Source organism: Poromitra crassiceps (assembly GCF_964638095.1).
Source record: "Poromitra crassiceps genome assembly, chromosome: 13".
NCBI classification, from domain to species: domain Eukaryota; kingdom Metazoa; phylum Chordata; class Actinopteri; order Beryciformes; family Melamphaidae; genus Poromitra; species Poromitra crassiceps.
In genome coordinates, this window is record NC_139644.1 from 21,004,987 (window position 1) to 21,025,566 (window position 20,580).

At 43.1% G+C, this 20,580-nt stretch overlaps 1 protein-coding gene and 1 pseudogene across 2 annotated transcripts in view; both read right to left on the bottom strand.

Annotated features, from left to right (window-relative positions):
• Positions 1-5,118: 5,118 nt before the first annotated feature.
• LOC310788414 (somatostatin-2 pseudogene) lies at positions 5,119-5,926 on the bottom strand (annotated as a pseudogene). The gene is made up of 2 exons: positions 5,744-5,926; positions 5,119-5,325 (listed from the first exon to the last, which is right to left on the bottom strand). The product of its transcript is annotated as a somatostatin-2 pseudogene (transcript).
• Positions 5,927-17,113: 11,187 nt separating this feature from the next.
• Positions 17,114-20,580, bottom strand: part of dnah3 (dynein axonemal heavy chain 3) — a gene marked incomplete at its 5' end in the record, with an annotated part of 28,140 nt that continues 24,673 nt past the window's right edge. Inside the window, 8 exons of the mRNA XM_083649972.1 lie at positions 17,114-17,805; positions 17,903-18,040; positions 18,164-18,368; positions 18,797-18,939; positions 19,056-19,223; positions 19,414-19,571; positions 19,851-19,967; positions 20,206-20,450. Coding sequence (XP_083506098.1) covers positions 17,452-17,805; positions 17,903-18,040; positions 18,164-18,368; positions 18,797-18,939; positions 19,056-19,223; positions 19,414-19,571; positions 19,851-19,967; positions 20,206-20,450 — 1,528 coding nt within the window. The 3' untranslated portion in view covers positions 17,114-17,451. The remainder of the gene's footprint in view (positions 17,806-17,902; positions 18,041-18,163; positions 18,369-18,796; positions 18,940-19,055; positions 19,224-19,413; positions 19,572-19,850; positions 19,968-20,205; positions 20,451-20,580) is intronic.

Consider the following 20,580-nt stretch of genomic DNA (forward strand, 5'->3'; position numbering starts at 1 on the left):
CACGTAAGAATCTGATAGGAATATTGGAGTGCTTTGTCATGAGGGGATATTTGTGCAAGATGCTCCACATATTTGGAGCATATAGGATATTTCAAACATTTGCTTATTTCTGACTGTTTATCGCCCTGTGTTGAGCAGTCTTGTGGTGCTGGAACGGTAGGAGTCCAGAGGAAATGTCTGTTTATGCTGCCTATTGTGCAGCGTGCTTCGCAGGAACCGTCGGCCCTGCTTGTGGCTCATTGTTGTCACTTCCCAGCACAGTCAGCTCATAAAAAATATGAGCTTGTGTCGATAAAAAGATATCACCTGACCTGTATTCTTCAGCTTCTGTAGCAGGAGGGGCTGAGGGCAGCATGACCTCTGCATTGTAAAAGCTAATACAAACGCTAATGCAGCCAATACAAAAGGCATGGCAACTCACATGGTGTTTTCCACATTTATTATCAGTATGTGGAAGTTAGCTTGTTTTGGTGGCTCGAGGGGAAGCAAATGACTTGCACACCTTTTGTGATCAGATGCAAGCAGCAGTGTCTCAGTGTTTGGCCCCAAATCGAATCAGCCTCTCTGCATATCTTCTTCCCAGCTCTTAAACTATCTGTGCATTCAGTGTGTGGAGAGCTGGGAGAGAGGAGCTGAGCATCAACATCAACCACATTCAGGCGGGTGTGACCACAGGAGTGGTGAGACACCTTGTGGCTGCAAAGTGCTACTCAGCACTCCTGAGGGCCCAAGTCAGCAATGTCCCGATCAATATCCCGATGGGGCTTAATGCTGTCGGATGCAGGCATTATTGATCATCAGCTTTGACACTGTGGAGATGTTACAAGGCGGGTTGTCTGTTCTTCCCCGCGAGCCACCCTGAGCCTCTCCATGTGTCGATCAGCATGCCGTGGGCGCACCCCGAGTGGCTCCTCCCCTAATAATGACATTAGTCCTGACAGGTGAGTGCAGTGTGGTGATGGAGCAGCAAGGTCCAATCAGGATGAGGGCTCAGACTCTTGCCTTGGAGTCTGGGAAAGGATGAGAGGAAGAAGGGGAGGGTGGCACCATGCAAGAGGCAAGAGTTCTCTATTTTGGTTTCACGGTGAGCAGGCCGAGCCCATACATTTCAGAACACGTCCCAGCAGTGAAAAAAGGTTTTGGAAACATATCCATCAACATGAAATAGCCTCAGTTTAAAGGAAGCTATTCCCTTGGACACCTGGTGCAGTTTGGAGACTTCCTCTGTTGTCTAAGTAGGTTACTGACTGAATACATTATAATGTTGCAAGGTGGTGTCAGCCTGGATAAGGTACTGTGTCACAAGGCTGCCAGGCAAATAGACTGAGTCTGCAGGGAGACTGGATGGCCTCTGAGGACGTGTGTGTGTGTGTGTGTGTGTGTGTGTGTGTGTGTGTGTGTGTGTGTGTGCTAAGTCAAATTTGGGAACATAGCTTAATCCCAGATCAAATATACATTGAAGACTTGACTATTGTCTACTGTGAGTGTAACCTTCTACTGTATCTTTATGTCCTGTCTGGATTTTGGTCTTCATCTGTCAATAAAGTATCATCATCATCAGAGGTCTGTTTTGTGAGTTGCCTACTGGACAATATTTAATACTGTAATACTATAAGTAATACCTTTAAATATAGATAGAGACACCTCAACTTCCAGTCACTTCCTGTATCTGTGTCACATGGTCTTCGCCACTGCCCCCCCCCCCCCCTCCCACACACACACACACACACACACACACACACACACACACACACACACACACACACACACACACACACACACACACACACACACACACACACACACACACACACACACACACACACACATTTTAGGAGATTAGCAGCAGGTCCTGAGTATATTGGAGTCAATGGGAGAAGTGAACATGATCTCAGATTATTCTATTGCCCCATAATAATCAAATAAATGTTGGGCCCTACCGCAAGCCACGTATCTTCTGAACATTCCGACACTAAAATGGCATTTTTTCAGACAGACAGATGAGGAGAAAATTAACTTTGTTCAAGCTGTCTCTGTCTCAACAACACACTGTCGCGAGATTTGGCAACAGGATCTCATGTTAGCAGGGAACGATGAGCTAAAGCTACATGTGAAGTTTGTTCATGTAGTAGCTGAATCTGTGGTTGGAAAAAATATACAACTAGATTGAGCTAACAATGGACAGCTCTGTGTTTATGTGTGATGTGTGTGGATCGAGTTTGGAAACTCACGATCTCTAGCTCGTTAGCTTGCTAGGTCAGCACTAACCTCACATCACCAGGCTCTCTCTCACAACACTTCAAGGGGAGAGGTGACCATGGCCATTTAGAAGACCCAGCAGAGAATATAATTTCTTATTACTGGAAGAGCCTGGGGTGGGGTGTCTCTCTATCTATATTTAAATAACTCTGGTAATAGCAAAACTACTACTGCTAGTACAGAAGAGACACCTGTGTGTGTGTGTGTGTGTGTGTGTGTGTGTGTGTGTGTGTGTGTGTGTGTGTGTGTGTGAGTGAGTGAGAGATAAAAAGGTGTATGTGTATGTGTGTGAGAGAGAAAGAGTGAGTGTGTGTGTGAGGGGGAGAGAGAGAGACAGTGTGTGTGTGTGTGTGTGTGTGTGTGTGTGTGTGTGTGTGTGTGTGTGTGTGTGTGTGTGTGTGTGTGTGTGTGTGTGTGAGAGAGAGAGAGGGGGGGGGGTGTATAATACTGTATATCTCTGCTCTGTTCTCTGCTGCTACAGTAATAATGGACAGACAGGAGGCGGAGCCAGGAGCTTGATTGATATTTCTCTTTAATTGATAATTAAATTGATGAGACATGGAACACTGCTCTGCTCCCAGTAGCTAGCCAGCAGGTTCCTGATTGGTCGGTCGAGCCGGTTGGGTAGGGATCAGGTGTTCTGGGATTGGTTGGTTCGTCTGGTGCAGGCGTGGTCACAGCTAATAGGAGCAGAACAACAAGGAGGGGCCAGACACAAAGGGAGCAAGTGCGTATAAGTAAAGTTTATTTATATAGCACCTTTCACAAAACAGAGTCACAAAGTTCTTGACAGGAGTAAAATAGTTGAAATAAGAACATCAAATACTAAGAAACAAAACATAAAAACAAAGGACATAAAAACAGAAATATAGGCTAGCTAGACAAAGACCAGTCTGAACAGATGAGTCTTTAGCTGCTTTTTAAGTGTCAACAGAGACTGCAGATCTTAAAGGATGGCTTTCCCATGGGGAATATAAATATATATTAAATCTCACGCCCCTAAGGTTTTCGAATCCGTTGAAATTTTTGAAATTGCTTCTTCACAGCCAGAGATATCAACAGAAATCCACTCTGTGTGTGGGGGGTGGTGGTGGAGGGGAGGGTGCGGGGACTCGAAATCCTACATTTCCCACAATGCACTGGGCTCGCGTGGCCTTAGATTCCACGCCCACCCCTCAGGCATTTGGCTGATATCAAACTCCAGTAGGTGGCGGTAATGCACATATATGTTTGCCAACCGCCATAAAACTCAAAGAAGAAGAAGAAGAAGGCTTCGACAGTAAAACATTATGAGAAGAAGAAAAAATCGAAAATAAAATTGCCTCCAAATTGCACCAAATTTAAACCGAAGTATATATGTCGGGAGATGTCTTCATAAAAAACTTTCCATGCATTTTAAGGCATTTTCCAAGGAGTTACGCGCATCTGATGTAACTATTTCATGTAAAAATGTGTAAAAACGGGTACATTGCTCAGCGTTGATTTCGTTACTTCAACGCACCTACTACTAGATGTAAAATTTGACGAGCTTTCCAATGCCGCCAGTCCCGTGTCGGTACGTGCTTCCGTTCCCGAGATATGGTCTCTTTGCAAGGAACTATGGAAAGCTAATATTAGCTACCATAGGCTATGCGGTTGAAAAAGATGGCTGCCTTTTGTTTTTGTTCAAGACCTCTGAAGGGGCGTGGAGGACCTCTAGAGGCGGGACCATGGCAGCACAGGCCCACAAGTAGTGTAGTTCATAGGTGCTCGACTTCCGCAAGGCTGGACTTGCGTCAGAGCATCATGGAAATAATGTGAGAGATGGTTGATATCTCTGGCTGTAAACAACCAATTTCAAAAATTTCAACGGATTCGAAAACCTTAGGGGCGTGAGATTTAATATAAATTTCATATTCCCCACGGAAAAGCCGTCCTTTAAGTCCAGTAGAAGGGCGTTCCACAGTTTAGGTGCCACCATTTCAAAGGCTCCATCACTTTTTGTTTTGAGCCTAGAGCGAGGGACAAGCAGTAAGCCCTGGTCAGAAGATCTAAGTGACCTGCTGGTATGTAGAGATGTACACCGTCAATTGAATCAGAAACTTGCTAGGAAGCCAATGTAAAGAGGCTGAGATGGTTGTGATGTGACCAAGGAGCTAGCTCGTAGCTCTGTTTGTGAAGCCCATGCTGAAGTAACTTAAACCTGCATTCTTTCGAATGGCCTGCAGGGGTCGACTGCACTGGCTGCAAAATGCAGTCTGATTACATGGAAGTGAATGGGAAAATGACCATACTTCTCACTTGATTTATGGCCCCAGCAAACACTTTTCTAATGAGTTTATCATCTCAATCGCCAGTTTCAAGTTTTCTTCAATACACTATGATGGTCATTTTGGAAATGATATTGGTCCCATTTCAATTAAAATAGACACTATGTTTTGTGGCGTGATTGACAGATCGCCTGTCCAGTGATCGCACAGCTCGCCGATCACGGACCAATAGCAGGCCGCGGTGCGGCTCTTCTCGTCCAAATTCACATCACTTCGGGCTCCAAATAACCAAGATGGCGACGGTGAAAATGCCAACCTCGAGATATTTCGTCCATATATTTATACAGTCTATGGATGTGACCTAGTCAACAGCATTGCAGCAGTGTTCTGGAGGGATGACTAAGACAGGTGAAAAGGGAATTAAAATAGTTTAGGAAAGATGATACAAAGGCATGAATAATCATCTCCGACTTGGCTTGTGACACAACAGATATGAGTTTGGCTAGATTTCTAAGATGGAAAAAACATGTACTTAATATGTTGAAAGTGGTCTAGGGCTCTATGCTACTTCAAACAGGAGGTGAAGTACCTGGGGGCGGGCAGGGGAGGTCTAGCACTTGGTGAAACCCTTCCAGTAGAAGTTCTTGCAGCCGTCCTTGCGGTCTCGGTTGGCGAGGCTGGTGGGGGGGTCGACCGAGCGCTCCATCTCCATCCTTCGCCCCGTCGCCATGGAAACCACCTCCACCTCCTGCTGGGCGTCGCCCTCTGGCAGAGAGAGCTGGGAGAGCAGGTCCTCCACCGCACGCTTTCTCCACTCCTTCAAACACACACACACACGCACGCACGCAGACGCACACACACACACACACACACACACACACACACACACACACACACACACACACACACACACACATTTTTAAATATTGTACTTTTATTTGGATTTAAGTAGGGCAACAATGAAAGATCCAAATATTTTTGAAGAAGATTATGAGCAAATTAGACACTGCAAGTGCCTGTAGAAACAGAAGAAAGGCAGCACAATGATAGCTTCATCAAACAAATTCAGGCATTGACAAATGAAAATGTGTTCAGCAATCAAGGGCATACGAAACATCGTCTTCTCCTGATGGAAAGGTTGCCTATAGTGGAATCCACACTATTCAGGATACTGGTGGAATTAGTGTGCATGTAAACATACTCAATGTTATAAAACACACTGGTAGCTCTCTAACCTGTGACATGAGGCCGGCGTTGCGAGCTCGCTGCAGCAGTCTGTGGTGCCGCAGCTCTAGGTCCAGATTGTGGTCCTGGTTTTCGTTCTGATACTGGTCTCCGTCGGGCTGGGAGGCGACGGCCGGACCGGACAGGACCAACACCAACAGGACCAGCACACTGCAACACCACACGGACCTCATCCCTATAGGGACAATGATCACAAGTGTTAATTGAAGAACAACGATGGGACAGAATAACAAGCAATGGTGGAAGAACTAATTACACTTACTCACATTACTTAATTGAGTAGCTTTTTTTTGTGTACTTGTATTTTTTTTAAGTCAGGTCCCATTTAATGCTATTTTAACTGTTTAAAACATGTCTCATGACTATTTAAAACAAGGTTATGAATTCTGTTGGACTTCTCAATCCACTCTGTCTCCCCTCATGAAGTATGCAACATTTTGAAGGGGGCGGGACCTCTGATAAGTTGATCTGTTAGGATTGGTGCAGTTGATCGTTTTCTGGATTTTTCCCCCCATTCTACACAGCTATGCTACAGACAAGGAATGTCTTCTGCATTCAGTTGGTGGGGGCAGCGCTGTAAGCAGGCAAATTAAATAAGTGTTACGTTGTGATGTCACAAAATCACGGAAGTCAAAACAACTCACTTAGAGGCATTTTTTCCTTACATGGCTAGTGTGGCTTTATCTGGGGACCATGGTGTTTTGAGACTTCCATGATGCTTATATAGCACGTCCAAGTCCTTTATAATCAAAGGGGCAGAAATCTTGTTTTACATTAAATTGACCTTTAAGTATCTCTCGCCTGAAAATATGGACTGAACTCAATTTTAAATAAATCACATCCAATACAGATTTAAAAAAAAGTAGTGAATGGACAGTCAGCTGAGAAGCATAATCGGCTTTACTTTGTGCACTTATTTTGTCATTTCAAAAATTTCCAATTACTGTAACAGAGTTTAACTCCGTCTTCTAATAATCCTTTAAGAACTGAATGGAAAAGATCAAAGCGAATAACGTTCTGTTTTATTAAATGTAACTCCGTAACTTTTACTCGAATACATTTGAAAGCTTTTTACTTTTACCTCAGTGGATTTTTACCGCAGCACTTTTACGTTTAAAATATCAGCAAGCAATACTTCTACCACTACTTGAGAAGGAAATTGTAATACTTTTCCCACATCTGATAACAACAAGCACAAGCATAGAGAGAAAGAACCCCGTAGCCTACTGTCAGCTCTGGTATCTTCTGCTTCCCTGGTTCTCGTCTGGTCCTGGTCTGGTGATGTTTCGGCCTGGATCTGGTTCTGGTTGTGAAGCCAGAGGGTGTCAGGGTGTCCTTTAAAGCATGCTCCACAGGTCACATGACTTCCTGTAGGTGATGTGTCACCAGGCGATGAAGGAACGCGGCTTCGTAAATAAACGTATATGTTGACTCATGACCACAATAAAGCAGTTAGCCCGGTATGAGTCCAGTAGCCCACGCTAATCTACAGCAAATACAACCAGAGAATGGACAAAAAAAGTCTAATGGCTTTAAAGGGATAGTTCTGATTTTTGGAACCCTAGCCCTGTTTGCTACTTACCAATGATGGTGTTGATCGGTAGAGTCCTTTCTCAGCAAAATCAATGTTGTTCCTCATACTAGTGTTACAGTCGAATCATGTGTAGCTCTCATTGGTTAGTATAGTGGCTGATTAGAAACAGCTGTTATGATAGTCGATCAGGCACGTCAATTAATATTCATATTCACATTACGGTAGTTAATTTAACTGTCAATCAGTGCCATTTTGTGCATATTCGTGTGGCATGTGTTTGGGCTGTTGTGATTCGCTGACCTGACTAGAGGGCGGGCCTGCCTGACCTTATTTCTCCATGACAGAAGCAGGAAGTAAGGGATGCTTCTATGAATGGGATTGTGAAGCTTGTGGGGAATGTTTGGCGGCAGCGTCGCTGAAAGGCAAAAGCCAAATGGGACTCAGAAGAGAGGAAAATGCCCTAATGATGAACTATTGACTCTCTTTTAACAGTGAACCAAACCCATCTATTTTTGTCAGCGTGCAAGTGTGAGTTCGTAGCTGTGTCCTCCGGTTGCCGATGAAGCGACGCTGCTCGTGAGGAACGCACCACAAACACAACTGATCGCCCAAAACAGCTGATCAAGACAAGTGCTCTCTTGCTTGTGGTGGCCCAGTGAAGCAACGGAGTGATGAGGTGGGACATCGCCATGATGAGCCTGTCCTCATTGCTAATGTCATGGTCATGCTAAATGCTAACAATAAGCCCAAACCGAACAAAACATGTTTCAATTTATGGTGGTCTTTGACTACTGTGTAAAGTAAAGTTAAAGCCTAATTAAAGATAACACACATTCAAAGAACCCCAACCGTAACACTGGCTCCAGATAGTTAGCCACAAACCAATACAAGGTCAATGGGGTCATGCGCTTGTCTGTGCCTCCACAGTGGACACACACACAAACACACACACACACACACACACACACACACACACACACACACACACACACACACAGTGCACACAAAGTACATTTCAGTGAGTCTCAGTCAGCTTGCACAGACAGGAGCGTGACCCCATTGACCTTGTATTGGTTTGTGGCTAACTATCTGGAGCATGTATGAGCAACAGCATGGATTATGCTAAGAAAGGCATCCACCACCAATCAATATCATCATTGGCAAGTAGGGGCTAGGGTTCCAAAAATCAGAACTATCCCTTTAAGAGGAAGAGTTAGCTGTTAAAACCATTAAACCAACCAGGGAGACGCAGCAAGGCGCCCACTCAATATTTAGTCAAGAAACACTGTCTGATTTTTCATTCTTTTTGTCTTTTCTTTTTTATTATTCAATGTTTCTCAAGAAGCATACATACAAAACATAATGTTGGTCTATAAAAGAAGAAGAAAAAAGAAAAAAAAAAGCACAGTACTTACATAGCAGAAACAATTGAGATAAATTAAAATGATAATCATTGTATACATGGATCTGATTCATGTCCAATGTCCCCAGAGTGTAACTACACCCACACCCAAATGTTTGGTGAAGCCTGACACCTAATGGTTAAAAATGGAACTGGCCTTCTCTTATTGGCTTGTCTCTTTCCTCTGTGATGATTCCAACAGTTTCTTCCATTTCAGCAGAAAGACGAGTCCCCCCATCGATATAGTGTCCTATTTCTTCCAGAGTCACAAATCTGAGAATGGAGATCAGAGATTCACATGGAGGTACTGTCTGCTTTTTCAATCAACAGCTACCAAGTCCCTCCAGAGCTGCCTCCCACCCAAACTGCGCAGATTCAGCATGTCAAAGGGACACTGCTGCAGGCCAGCTTCTACTGGAATCAGGCAACCTCTGTCCAGCAAAATATCCAGAGTTCAGTATGTGGGGTTGGTACTGCATGGACTCCATGACCAGGACTTGGAAACAAACACTAGATGGCAGCAAAGACAAAACAGTATTCCATAGTACAGCAGTCTCTTCTTGACAGAGGAGATGAGCAAGCTGGCATTAGCCTTTTTCACTTCCCACCCAATTCACCCATTTTGTGTTTAAAAAGCAGGAAGTAACACAGGTGCAAACAGAACATTAATGAGCGTTTCCAACTTCCAATTCATTTAGGTGATCCAGTGTCGGGGTTAATGTTTTGCTTGCACCTGTGTTACTTCCTGCCTTTTAGACACAACATGGGTGAATTGGGTGGGAAGTGAAAAAGGCTGGACCTACTGATGGTTGTTGAAGGTTTTCTATGACTGATGTATAAAATAAATGAGAAAAGCAAAGTAGCTGTGCTCATTATAGACTACACATGGGCGCCCCCTGTATGGCCCGCGATGGAATTGCAAAAATAATAATAATAATAAAAAATACAAAATTACACTGCAGCTGAACGCAACATGCAAGATACCCGCTGAATAAGTGTCCAAATGTTCATGTCATTCTGGCCAATACTCCACTTCTGTTCTAACATTTCAGTCTGGAATATGGAATATCTTTCAATAATCTTTATGACAAGGCTAAAAGTAATCTCATGTGTAAGAAATGACTGTTCTACAGTCATTTCTTGATGCCCTGGGGTCTGGCGCAAAAAGCAGGCCTGGGGCCGCAATTTGCCCATGTGTGCTCTAGTCGAGCACACATGGGCAAAATGCGGCCCAAGGGCCAGACTCAAAGAAAAACAAAACGACCCCCGAAAACTCAATAAAAGGCAGAATGATGTTAATAAATCGTATCTGCTACAGCCATTGGATTTGTATCACTATTATATCAGGAGACTAACACGAAATTACCAATCACAATGGGAAAGAGGGTTAAAAATAGGGAGACTCCCGCAAAAATCAGGAGTGTTGGCAGGTATAATCTCCAATGTGTGGCCCTTCGTTTACTTGATGTAAGTCAGTATGGCCGTTAAGATTTTTTTTTTGCCCACCCCTATTATAGACCATTTCAACTTGACAACATAAACATTCTAAATTGGCCTTAGCCCTACTTCCTGTTGCAGTGCTTGCTAGTATAATAACTGACAGGAAATCAACTTGAGTACAAACTGTTCCGTAGCAACAGAATTCTGGTGAAACTGTCTACAGTATATCTCCAGGCAGTTTCAAAATGAACAGAGTTCAGAGGTTTATTTGGATCCCCATTAGCTGCCAGTAACGTAGAATAAAGGTGTACAGATTGACTGAATTAGAGTTCAGAATGAGGATGAAGGATGAAGAATTAATGGATTTTATAGTGTTCAGGCTAAGATTAGATTAGAGTAGGTTAGGACAGGGCAGAATAGGCTGCAGATTAGTTTTTTTTATAAGAACCATATTGTGATATACATTGGTATGTTTCGAAACTGACCCCTGTGACTATCGTGATATTGATTTCAACCTATCGTCCAGCCCCAGTATACCCTTTTCTGCTCTCTCACTTGTCTCGCTCCCCTCCCCTGCTCTCTCCCTTCTCTCCCCCCACTCCCTCTGTCTCTCTCCAATATAAGATTGTTCAATCATGTTTATTATTATTGTTAGTGTTTAGCTAGATTTAGTTAGATAGTCTCTGTAAAGCCCTCTGAGACATGCTTGTGAATTAGGGCTATACAAATAAACTTGACTTGAAATTAGTATCAAAGCCCTTGTTGTGAGTACATATTGAGAACTGACCGGGTTCCAAAGTACATACCGGTACTGACAAACAGGACAAAGGATCTCCCATACACAAAAAGGGGGAAAGGGGTAATGAAATCATAGTATGGTCAAGAAGGAGACTATTGATATCTCCAGTCTTGATTATCGTCTGTGTGCATTTGATCAGTGTGTCATCATGTATGGTTACGGGCCGGCTATAGAGGGACCTGTGGTGAGCAGTCAGTCCAGTAAAGAATGAATCACCACTAAATCATGCTTTTTGTAAGAATGGTCATGATATGACTTCTGCACAGTGAACAGCAGTTGTACATAATTCAAACATTTTTAAATTAGGCCCAACATCCACTTCTATGTGCAGAAAATCATTGTTGCATTGCTCTCTACGGGCTGAAACATTTAACCTTTTTGCTATTCTAGCTACACCGGCTTAATCAGTGATATGACGGCAGGTATTTTGCCTTAGCCATGTCAAATGCTTTGTCATCATAACATTTGTATTGCCCCCAATAGGGGTGGGTGATCCATTATCATACAGTATATACATCTTATACCATACTACACACAAACACCCTTGTGTTTTCTCTTTCATGTGATTAATTGTTTCCATTTTGACTAAAACTTTACTACAGACTGAACAATTAAAAGTTTAGTCTCCTGTGTGGATCAGCACGTGTTTCTTTAAGTCTCCTTTAAGACCAAAACCTTTACCGCAGACTAAGCAAATAAATGGTCTCTCACCTGTGTGGACTATCATGTGCGTCTTCAAGTGTACTTTTTGACAAAAACCTCTACCACAAACTGAGCAATGAAATTGTTTCTCTCCTGTGTGGATTATCATGTGTGTATTCAAGTCTCCTTTTTGACCAAAACCTTTACCGCAGACTGAGCAAATAAATGGTCTCTCACCTGAGTGGATTGTCACGTGTGTCTTCAAGTGTTCTTTTTGATAGAACCCTTTACCACAAACTGAACAATGAAACTGTTTCTCTCCTGTGTGGATTATCATATGTCTCTTCAAGTGTCCGTTTTGACTAAAACCTTTATGACAGACTGAGCAAATAAATGGTTTTTCGCCTGTGTGGATTATGATGTGTGTCTTCAAGTGTGCTTTTCTACCAAATCGTTTACCACAAATTGAGCAACTAAAGTCTTTATTCGTAAGAACTTCACTGTTGTTCTGTGAGTCTAAACCTGCCTGGGGGTCACTAGTTTCCATCCATTCATCATGACTGTCTTCTTCAGTCTCAGGATCAGAAGAGGCTGAAGTCTTTCCATATCTAGTTGGTTGTAAATGACTAGTTGGATATAAGTTCCTGGCTGGTTCTGATACTCCACAGTCCCCTCCATCTGCTTTCATTTGTTCAGTTGAGCTGCTGGCTAGAGGCTCTGCCTCTCTGTTCTCCTCAGGGTGGCTTTGATGAAGCTGTGAGGACTGAGGTTTTGCTTCCTCATATTCACTCTTCACAGGGTCATCAGTGAATGGGAACTTGCTGATATCAGCCTCCTCCAACCCTTGAAATGGCTCTCCCTCATGACTGGTCCAGAGTTCCTCTTTAATGTGTGGGGGCTCTGGGTCCTCCCATTGGTCCTCCTGAAGCTGCTCATCCTCCTGACTCGTCCAGAGTTCCTCCTGTTCCTGTTTAATGTGTGGGGGCTCTGGGTCCTCCTGGTCCAGACTGGGGCTCCACTCCTGCTGCTCAGCGAGAACAATCTCCCCAAAGACCAACAGCTGCTGGAGGTCTGGAGGCAAGGCTTCTCTGTGTAACCGCACAACGTCCAGCAGTTTTCGTTGTCGGTCGATCTCCTCTTTTGAACGAGTAGCTTCCTCCTCGTACTCTGCTATTGTTCTTTCAAACAGCCCAAATATCTCTTCAACAGCTGCAGTTAGTCGCTGCTTCATCAACAGCTTCTGGACTTTAGACATGTTCACACAGTGACAGGAACTTTTCCTCTTGCACTATTTACTGACCAAATGTATCCTTCAAAGCTCCAATAGCTAATCATCTGAGTCCAGAGAGAGGAGCTTCTTCTTCTTCCTCTGAGTTAAGCGGAGGCTTCTGGAAGATATAGATGGTTTTAACTTGACAACATAAACATTATAAATTGAACAGCTCACTTCCTGTTGCAGTGTTTGCTAATACATTACTGCCAGTCAGGACTCCTAGGACAGAACTGACAATTCCATGAAACGCGTCTATAGCCTAGTCGGGAAACAATATGCTGCTAACTTACTCCTTTCTTATTCTTATTAGTTTCAACTTACTTCTTTCAAGAACGTTTGCATAGTTCGTATACACCGTCCGCCATCTTGCGCGACATCACAAAAAGTGACGTTGAGTCGCGCATGCGCAGTTGTCACTGTCGAGAGAGCTGGTAGGTAGCTGTCATGGTAGTTGCATTTATTTTATTTTATTATCATAATGCAAAAATACAAGCTTCTACATGACAACATAGCAAATCATAAATACAAATTGTACAACAAATAATCCACGGGGGGAGGGGAAACGTGTCCGGGCGACAGTGCGCATGCGTGACTCACGTTACGAAGTGTGCGCAGGAGTGTGCGCAACAAGGCGACTCCGTCCTTGCTGCAGTCTGACAACTCATCGCCACATTTCGTTTAATTTACAAATAGAAGGCTCGCATGTGCCGATATTGTCACGATTAACTGGAACCGGGGCTCCGTTTAACCCTGGGGGGAGGAGGAGGAAGAAGAAGCTCCTCTCTCAGTCTGGACTCAGATTAATTGTTTAGCTGCTGTACGTTAGCTGTAAAGCTATTGGATGTTTGAAGGATAAGGCCAGTAATTCAGGAGGAAAAGTTCCCCTCATTGTGTAAAATGAAAATGTCTACAGCCCAGAAGATGCCTAAAGTCCAGAAGCTTAGAGCGTTGGTGAAGCAGCGACTAACTGCGGCTGTTGAAGAGATATTTGGGCTGTTTGAAAGAACGATAGCAGAGTACGAGGAGGAAGCTACTCGTTCTAAGGAGGAGATCGACCGACAACGAACGCTGCTAGACGCTGTGCGGATACACAGAGAAGCCCTGCCTCCAGACGTCCAGCAGCTGTCGGTCTTTGGGGATATTGTTCTCGCTGAGCAGCAGGAGTGGAGCCCCAGTCTGGACCAGGAGGACCCAGAGCCCCCACACATTAAACAGGAACAGGAAGAACTCTGGACCAGTCAGGAGAATGAGCAGCTTCAGGAGGACCCAGAGCCCCCACACATTAAAGAGGAACTCGACTGGACCAGTCACGAGGGAGAGCAGTTTCAAGGGTTGGAGGAGGCTGATATCACCAAGGCCAAGGCCATTACAAAACCCGTTCCCGCTGAGCAGCAGGAGTGGAGTCCCAGTCTGGACCAGGAGGACGTAAAGCCCACAACCCAGAAACCATTAATTTGCTCAGTCTGTGGTAAAGGTTTTGGTCGTGAAACACACATGAAGCAACACATGATAATCCACACAGGAGAGAGACAATTTATTTGCTCAGTCTGTGGTAAAGGTTTTAGTCAAAAGGGACACTTAAAGATCCACATGATAATCCACACAGGAGGAGAGAAACCATTTACTTGCTCAGTCTGTGGTAAAGGCTTTGGTCAAAAAGGATCCTTGAAGAGACACATGATAGTTCACACAGGTGAGAAACTATTTCATTGCTCAGTCTGTGGTAAAGGTTCTGCTCATAGAGCAGACTTGAAGAAACACATGATAACCCACACAGGACAGAAACCATTTAATTGTTCGGTCTGTGGTATAAGTTTTGGTCATAAAGTATCCTTGGACACACACATGATAGTCCACACAGATGAGAAAGAATTTAAGTGCTCATTTTGTGATAAAGGTTTTGTTTGTCAACAATACTTAAAGAGACACATAAGAGTCCACACTGGTGAGAAACCATTTATTTGCGAAGTCTGTGGTAAAGGTTTTGGTCAAAAAGTGCACTTGAAGACACACATGAGAGTCCACACAGGCGAGAAACAATTTGATTGCTCAGTCTGTGGTAAAGCTTATGGTTATAAAGTAGACTTGAAGAAACACATGATAATCCATACATCACGAGAGAAAGAAACCAGCACCGCTGCTGGCCATTTGGGTGCCATAAACGTAATTGCTACGTGGTGTCCCCCCTCCTCCTAAGAAAAACACACAAAGGCCTGATATATTTGAGTTCAGGACAACCCTGAATGCATATGGGTTCCACAAGTGCCAGTTGCCGGCTAAATAGCTGCCTACTGGCCTCTGTCTGGCTGGCTACTGTACTATTTTAGATAAAAAAATCTTGGGGAGTTGTGGGAGTGTCAAGCTATACTGAACACGATTATGTATGACATCAGCAGTAGTTGGCTGAACCTCATTCCAATCAAAATGAGGAAATTCCCCTTTTATGTTACTTTTGTTTATGCCTACAAAACAAATGTTACTTTGTACTTGAGTTCTTCCCTGGAAGTGATGCTGCGATAGATGGGGCCATTGTATTTAAGCAAGCAGTATTCTACCATATAGGGCCTGGTCAGACCTGGTATTAACATGCGTCTTGAGTGATCCGATCACAAGTGGTCAAGAAATTGAAAATAAAATATATAAAAAAGTCCTTGAATTTGAAGGTGTGGAACCCAGTGCATTATTTCAATTGGCACACTCCTATGAATACATAAGGTTTGTTTAATTCAACCTCGCCGGAAGTCTCTTGTGATTCAGACCCTCCCTCACTGGAAGTTAGCTGACATTGACGACGATGACCACGTGAGACATAGTGACGCATGGTTAGCCTTTAGGACCCCAAGCCAATGCAAGCAAAGAATGTCCACACGCTTTCATGCAAGCACAGAGCACAATCTACAGGCCAAACTGTGTAATAGCATGTAAACTGTGAAGTGTAAGTGACGAAATTCATAAATTAATATGAACAAATACATAAAATAGTAGGGTATTTGGTCCGGGTATAAAGTATACTAAAACTTCACCTGGCTAACATTGAACGCACCCAGGCTGCTAAAACACGCCCACCACCTCTGGGAGTATTTTCAATTCAAACTTGAAAATTTAGGAGGGTCATATTGCTTTTAGCGTCCTTCACTCAAGACAATGAGAAATCAAATATGCGCATTCTCCTTATGTGACTACGAATTAAAAACACAAATACACTTTATACTCGGACCAGACTTGGGTTGTTTTTGTGTTTTTCGATTATGTTTGAAAATTGGTTTTCAGCTTCAATTTTCTTGACTGTTTTTCATTCTTCAATTTAGATTTTTGACCATTTTCCATGTCTCAATTAGAAAGGAAAAATTTATTGTACTTTAGCACCCCGATCATTCTATAGGACAGTCTTATCAAGTGGGGTTTGGTTTGATATGAGCGCTCAGTTTAACATGTGAGAGAATCTACTGTACAGGGAAAAGTCATTTATTTTGATTGTACAGATCTTCAGGACACTGTAAACAACATTTCTTATGTAAACTACAGAAAACAAGTCTTTTACTTCCATTTCTTTGTACTGTTTTTGTGGAACGATGTCTGTGTTGACACCAAGTTGTATTACATTATGTTGAGTTTACATATTACCCCTGTGTAATAAATTGTTATAATAAACAATGCTCTTCTAAAGTGATTCTGAAGAAAAATAGAATAGAAAAATAGATTTGTTGAGCAAAGTGCATCAGAGTGCAAAAACATAATAGGTTTTCATTGTTTCATACCGCCTATAACTTGTTCCTTGACTACGAATTCATTCAATCAGTAAGAGGTTGCACTGTAACAAGTTGCTTTTATACCTGAGTAACAAGGATGTAACTTGATATTAAGTATTCATATACTGTATGTAATTACCCAGTACAATAATTAAATAGTTTTACATGGCAAATCAATATTAAAGCAATATTACCCTGAATTTCCTGGGTGAATCTTTCATTTATTATTAATGGAGCAGCTCCTAGCCATAAATTGTTGTAGATTTAGAATAGAATTAGAATATTGGTTTATCAAGTTCAAAAGTAGTGATATGTCCTAAGACATTAGAAAAAAGTAAACTGATAGTTAATTAAATAGTGATATTCTCCTTTAAGAATTCACATACAGTATATCATTGCTTCCAAGACCGGTCTGAGCATGCTCAAATTTGTTTTTAACATGGTAATGCAGGTTTCTGTTCTCTTCTCAGCCAGAAAATCTACCTTCATCCCAAGTCAATCCTGCTGGATACACATCACACATCACATCACACAGCCACATCACTTTTCAATCTTTTGTGATTCCTGTCTCTATGGAGCTGCACATCAGTGTGACAGCACGGGAGCTTCTAAAGGCCCAATTATACTCCATTTTCATACGAAAATAAATGTGTCCATTTCAAACGGTGTAATCGTCACTGCCCACATACTTCCATGCGTCTTTCACGTTGGTATCATGTTAACTTGTTAAGCAATACATCCACCAGTGGGCAGTAGACAGTCAAATGTGTGAGTGTGTGTGGGGTTCTGCTCCATTTAGCGTGGCAATCCGCATCACTCACGTTCAGCGTGGCTTTGGGCGTATCGTGTGAACAAAACGTTAGTCATCCAGCTGGCAGAGGCAGGCCACTCCTCGGTTAATCCAGTGCTTCTGCGGCTGGTCAGAGGGCAGCTCAATGGGCAGGACATAGTTGGTAGAATGGCCTGTGGTGGACAGGGTTCCTCGACGGGCGCTGGTTTTGTAAACAGGACACACATAGAGGTTTTCATGTTTGAACTTGGCCATCTCTCCAGGCTTGAGCCAGATGATGGGAAGAGGGTCAAAGAGGATCTTGGGGAGGGACTCTCCGATGACCATCTTCTCTCTGTCCCAGCACGCCCCCTCAAGGAAAAGGCCCCTAACATAGGCCCCATCCTCTGGCTTCTCATCCACATGGGTCTCTTCTTTGGTCACCTGGAACACAACCGAAAGTAAGAAAATCCACTCCAAAAATGGATAGATTGGGAAAAACACAGAGGAAGTTGAGAAACAACTGTTTTTCATTGCATGCCTCAAATTCAAAGCCAATGTAGTCTATGGGGATGGTGTACTTCCTGGCAAAATTCTGAGACACTCCAGTGAGGAACGACTGGGGGAAGAAGAAGCCAGAAAGCCAGAAGACTGTAGGTGGGCCCTTGTCTATCCACTCCTATCAAAACAGACATCCAAACACACACATAGCTATTAGCATAGTCAAACGGCTCACCCATTCAATGGTCCTTTACTAAGATATGAATATGGTGTGGGGGGGGGGGGGGATATTATTTCTAACCTGTAGGAAATGTAGCCTGGCCAGGAGATCAACCACATAGCTCCCCATTGGCTTGAGGGAGGGGTAGGACTTGGATGCCCACATAGCGGGCACCTTGCCCACCAGCATGCTGCTGAAGACGTTCTCCAGCTCAGCAGACATAACAACCTGGCCCTTCAGAGCCTTGCGGATGTTCACCAAGCTGACACGCAGCACATGAGTGAGTCTGTCAGGACAGGAGGGGGGACAGATCTCATAAAATATTCATTGTGAAGTATTTCATGACTACCTCACACAGACCGATAAATGAACATGAGTTATTGGAACGTTGTGTGTGTGTGTGTGTGTGTGTGTGTGTGTGTGTGTGTGTGTGTGTGTGTGTGTGTGTGTGAGTTGTTGCCACTTTTATTGACTGCTACTGCTTGTGCCATGTAATTTTAGTGCCTGGTTTTATTGACTTCATATTTGTACACTGTTTTTAGCAAATGCTATTTAATGTCAAGTATCTTTCAGTAGGCTATCTTGAAAAGCACCATACAAATAAAATGTATTATTATTATTACAGCATTTATAATTTAACATGGGTAATATGTGTGCAATTTCAAGAGAAACTTTGAGGATTGACTTGCTGAACAGAACACGAGTTGTTATTACCTGTTGAAGCGGATTATTTCCTGTCTCAAAACAGTGTTCATGGACTCCTCATACATGACTGGGTATTTTTCCATCACCATTTGCACATCAAAGTCTGCTGGCAGCTTGGACAGGATGTCCTCTGCCAGCTCATCTACCACTTCCTAAGACACATTTAGAAGACAATATGAATTACAGGCCTGTATGCCATTTTTCAAGTGTAAACTCAAAAATGTCAAAATGCCATTTTGGATACCCTCAGACTATAGGTACGGCTAACCTGAGGAGACTTAGCCCCGCCTCCTGATTGTCTGGGCAGAGTCAGCAGCACGCCATCCAGCAGCTGATTGGTCTCTTGATTGTCTTTAGTGATGTCAGCATTGCTATGAAGTCCAAACACACTAGGATCGGCACTAATTGGTAGATTCCGGATGTAATTCACATAAGTCTGGAATGAGAACAATAGAAAAAAGTCTTCAAAGTCTATATCAGAAATGATAACTGTAGAATTGATGTGCTATACAGTACACGTACAACATTAGGCAAGGACCACTGCCTTATGTAATATCATAGATGATGAAGTTGGATTGGCAGTCTTTGATGTCTCGTCATTTAGGCATGTGGTGCTTTGACAGTACCTGATAGGGGCCATGAGGTGGGACATAATACAGATCCCCCACACACAGGTGGTAGCGCTCCTGCTCTATCAACTCCCGGCTGTAGAAGATAGACAGGAGAGACAGCAGCAGACGCCTGTCTTTGTCATCTGTCACCCTGCCGCCATAGTTGCACTCACCTGAGACGAGAAAGAGAAAGATCCAGTGAACAAAACAGATTCCGGGATATTCCAGCAGATTATGTGGTGAAATGTATTGAAAGGCTTTGCTAAAGCTTTGTCATATATATTACCATATGTTAATCTTACAAATAATTTAATAAATAATAACAATGTGGCAGGACAGGTTCTCTCTGCTTGTTAGATTTTGAACCCAAATCCTGTGCTTTCAATTTCACATTTCACTGTACTGTACTGTAAATGAGTGCCCTGTCGCATTAATAACCATGGAAGTCTCACCTGTCAGATATGTGAGGGCCTCCAATGGTACCTCATCATACTCCTCCAGGAACATCTGGATCTGCCTCATACTAATCCTCAGGTCAGACTCATTAAACTCATAGGGGATATTCCAACCTGATGAGAAATAGAGAAAAGAGAGAGAAATGGAGAAAAGAGCAACACTGTAGCTTAATTTGAACAAACAATAATAAACTAAATATATCTGACACACACACACAAAAACAGAATAAAAGAATGTTTAAGATAATCTCAAAATTGAATAAACTTTATACGAGATTCAAACGCCCCAGTGTAAAAACAAGGTTTAATCTTACACAGGGGAAAAATAGCACATAAGACTTGTATGTCTCACCGAGAGGTCCAAAGTTCCTCCTCTCCTGCACCAGAGCGTGGAAGAAGGTGAGACCAAACAGGAGCTTCTGCCAAATGGCCTGTTTCTTGGAGCTGCTAAAGAAGGCCGGGTCAGAGATGGGGTCATTCAGGTAGGAGCGTAGCAGGTTGGCTCTCACTCCTTTAGGAGGTTCGTTGGTCATCTTCACCCCATTCTGGAGGATACTGACAGGGAACTTGTCCGATGGATAACTGGTTAACCACAACCTGTGGAATAGAGGCAAAATTTGACTTATCTTTAACATGTTTTTCATGCAAGATGTTAGTATTAGAATTGTGGCGTGTTTCAGTTCAGTTCACAAAGTAAAATCTGCTCCATGCATTTATTCATTCATAC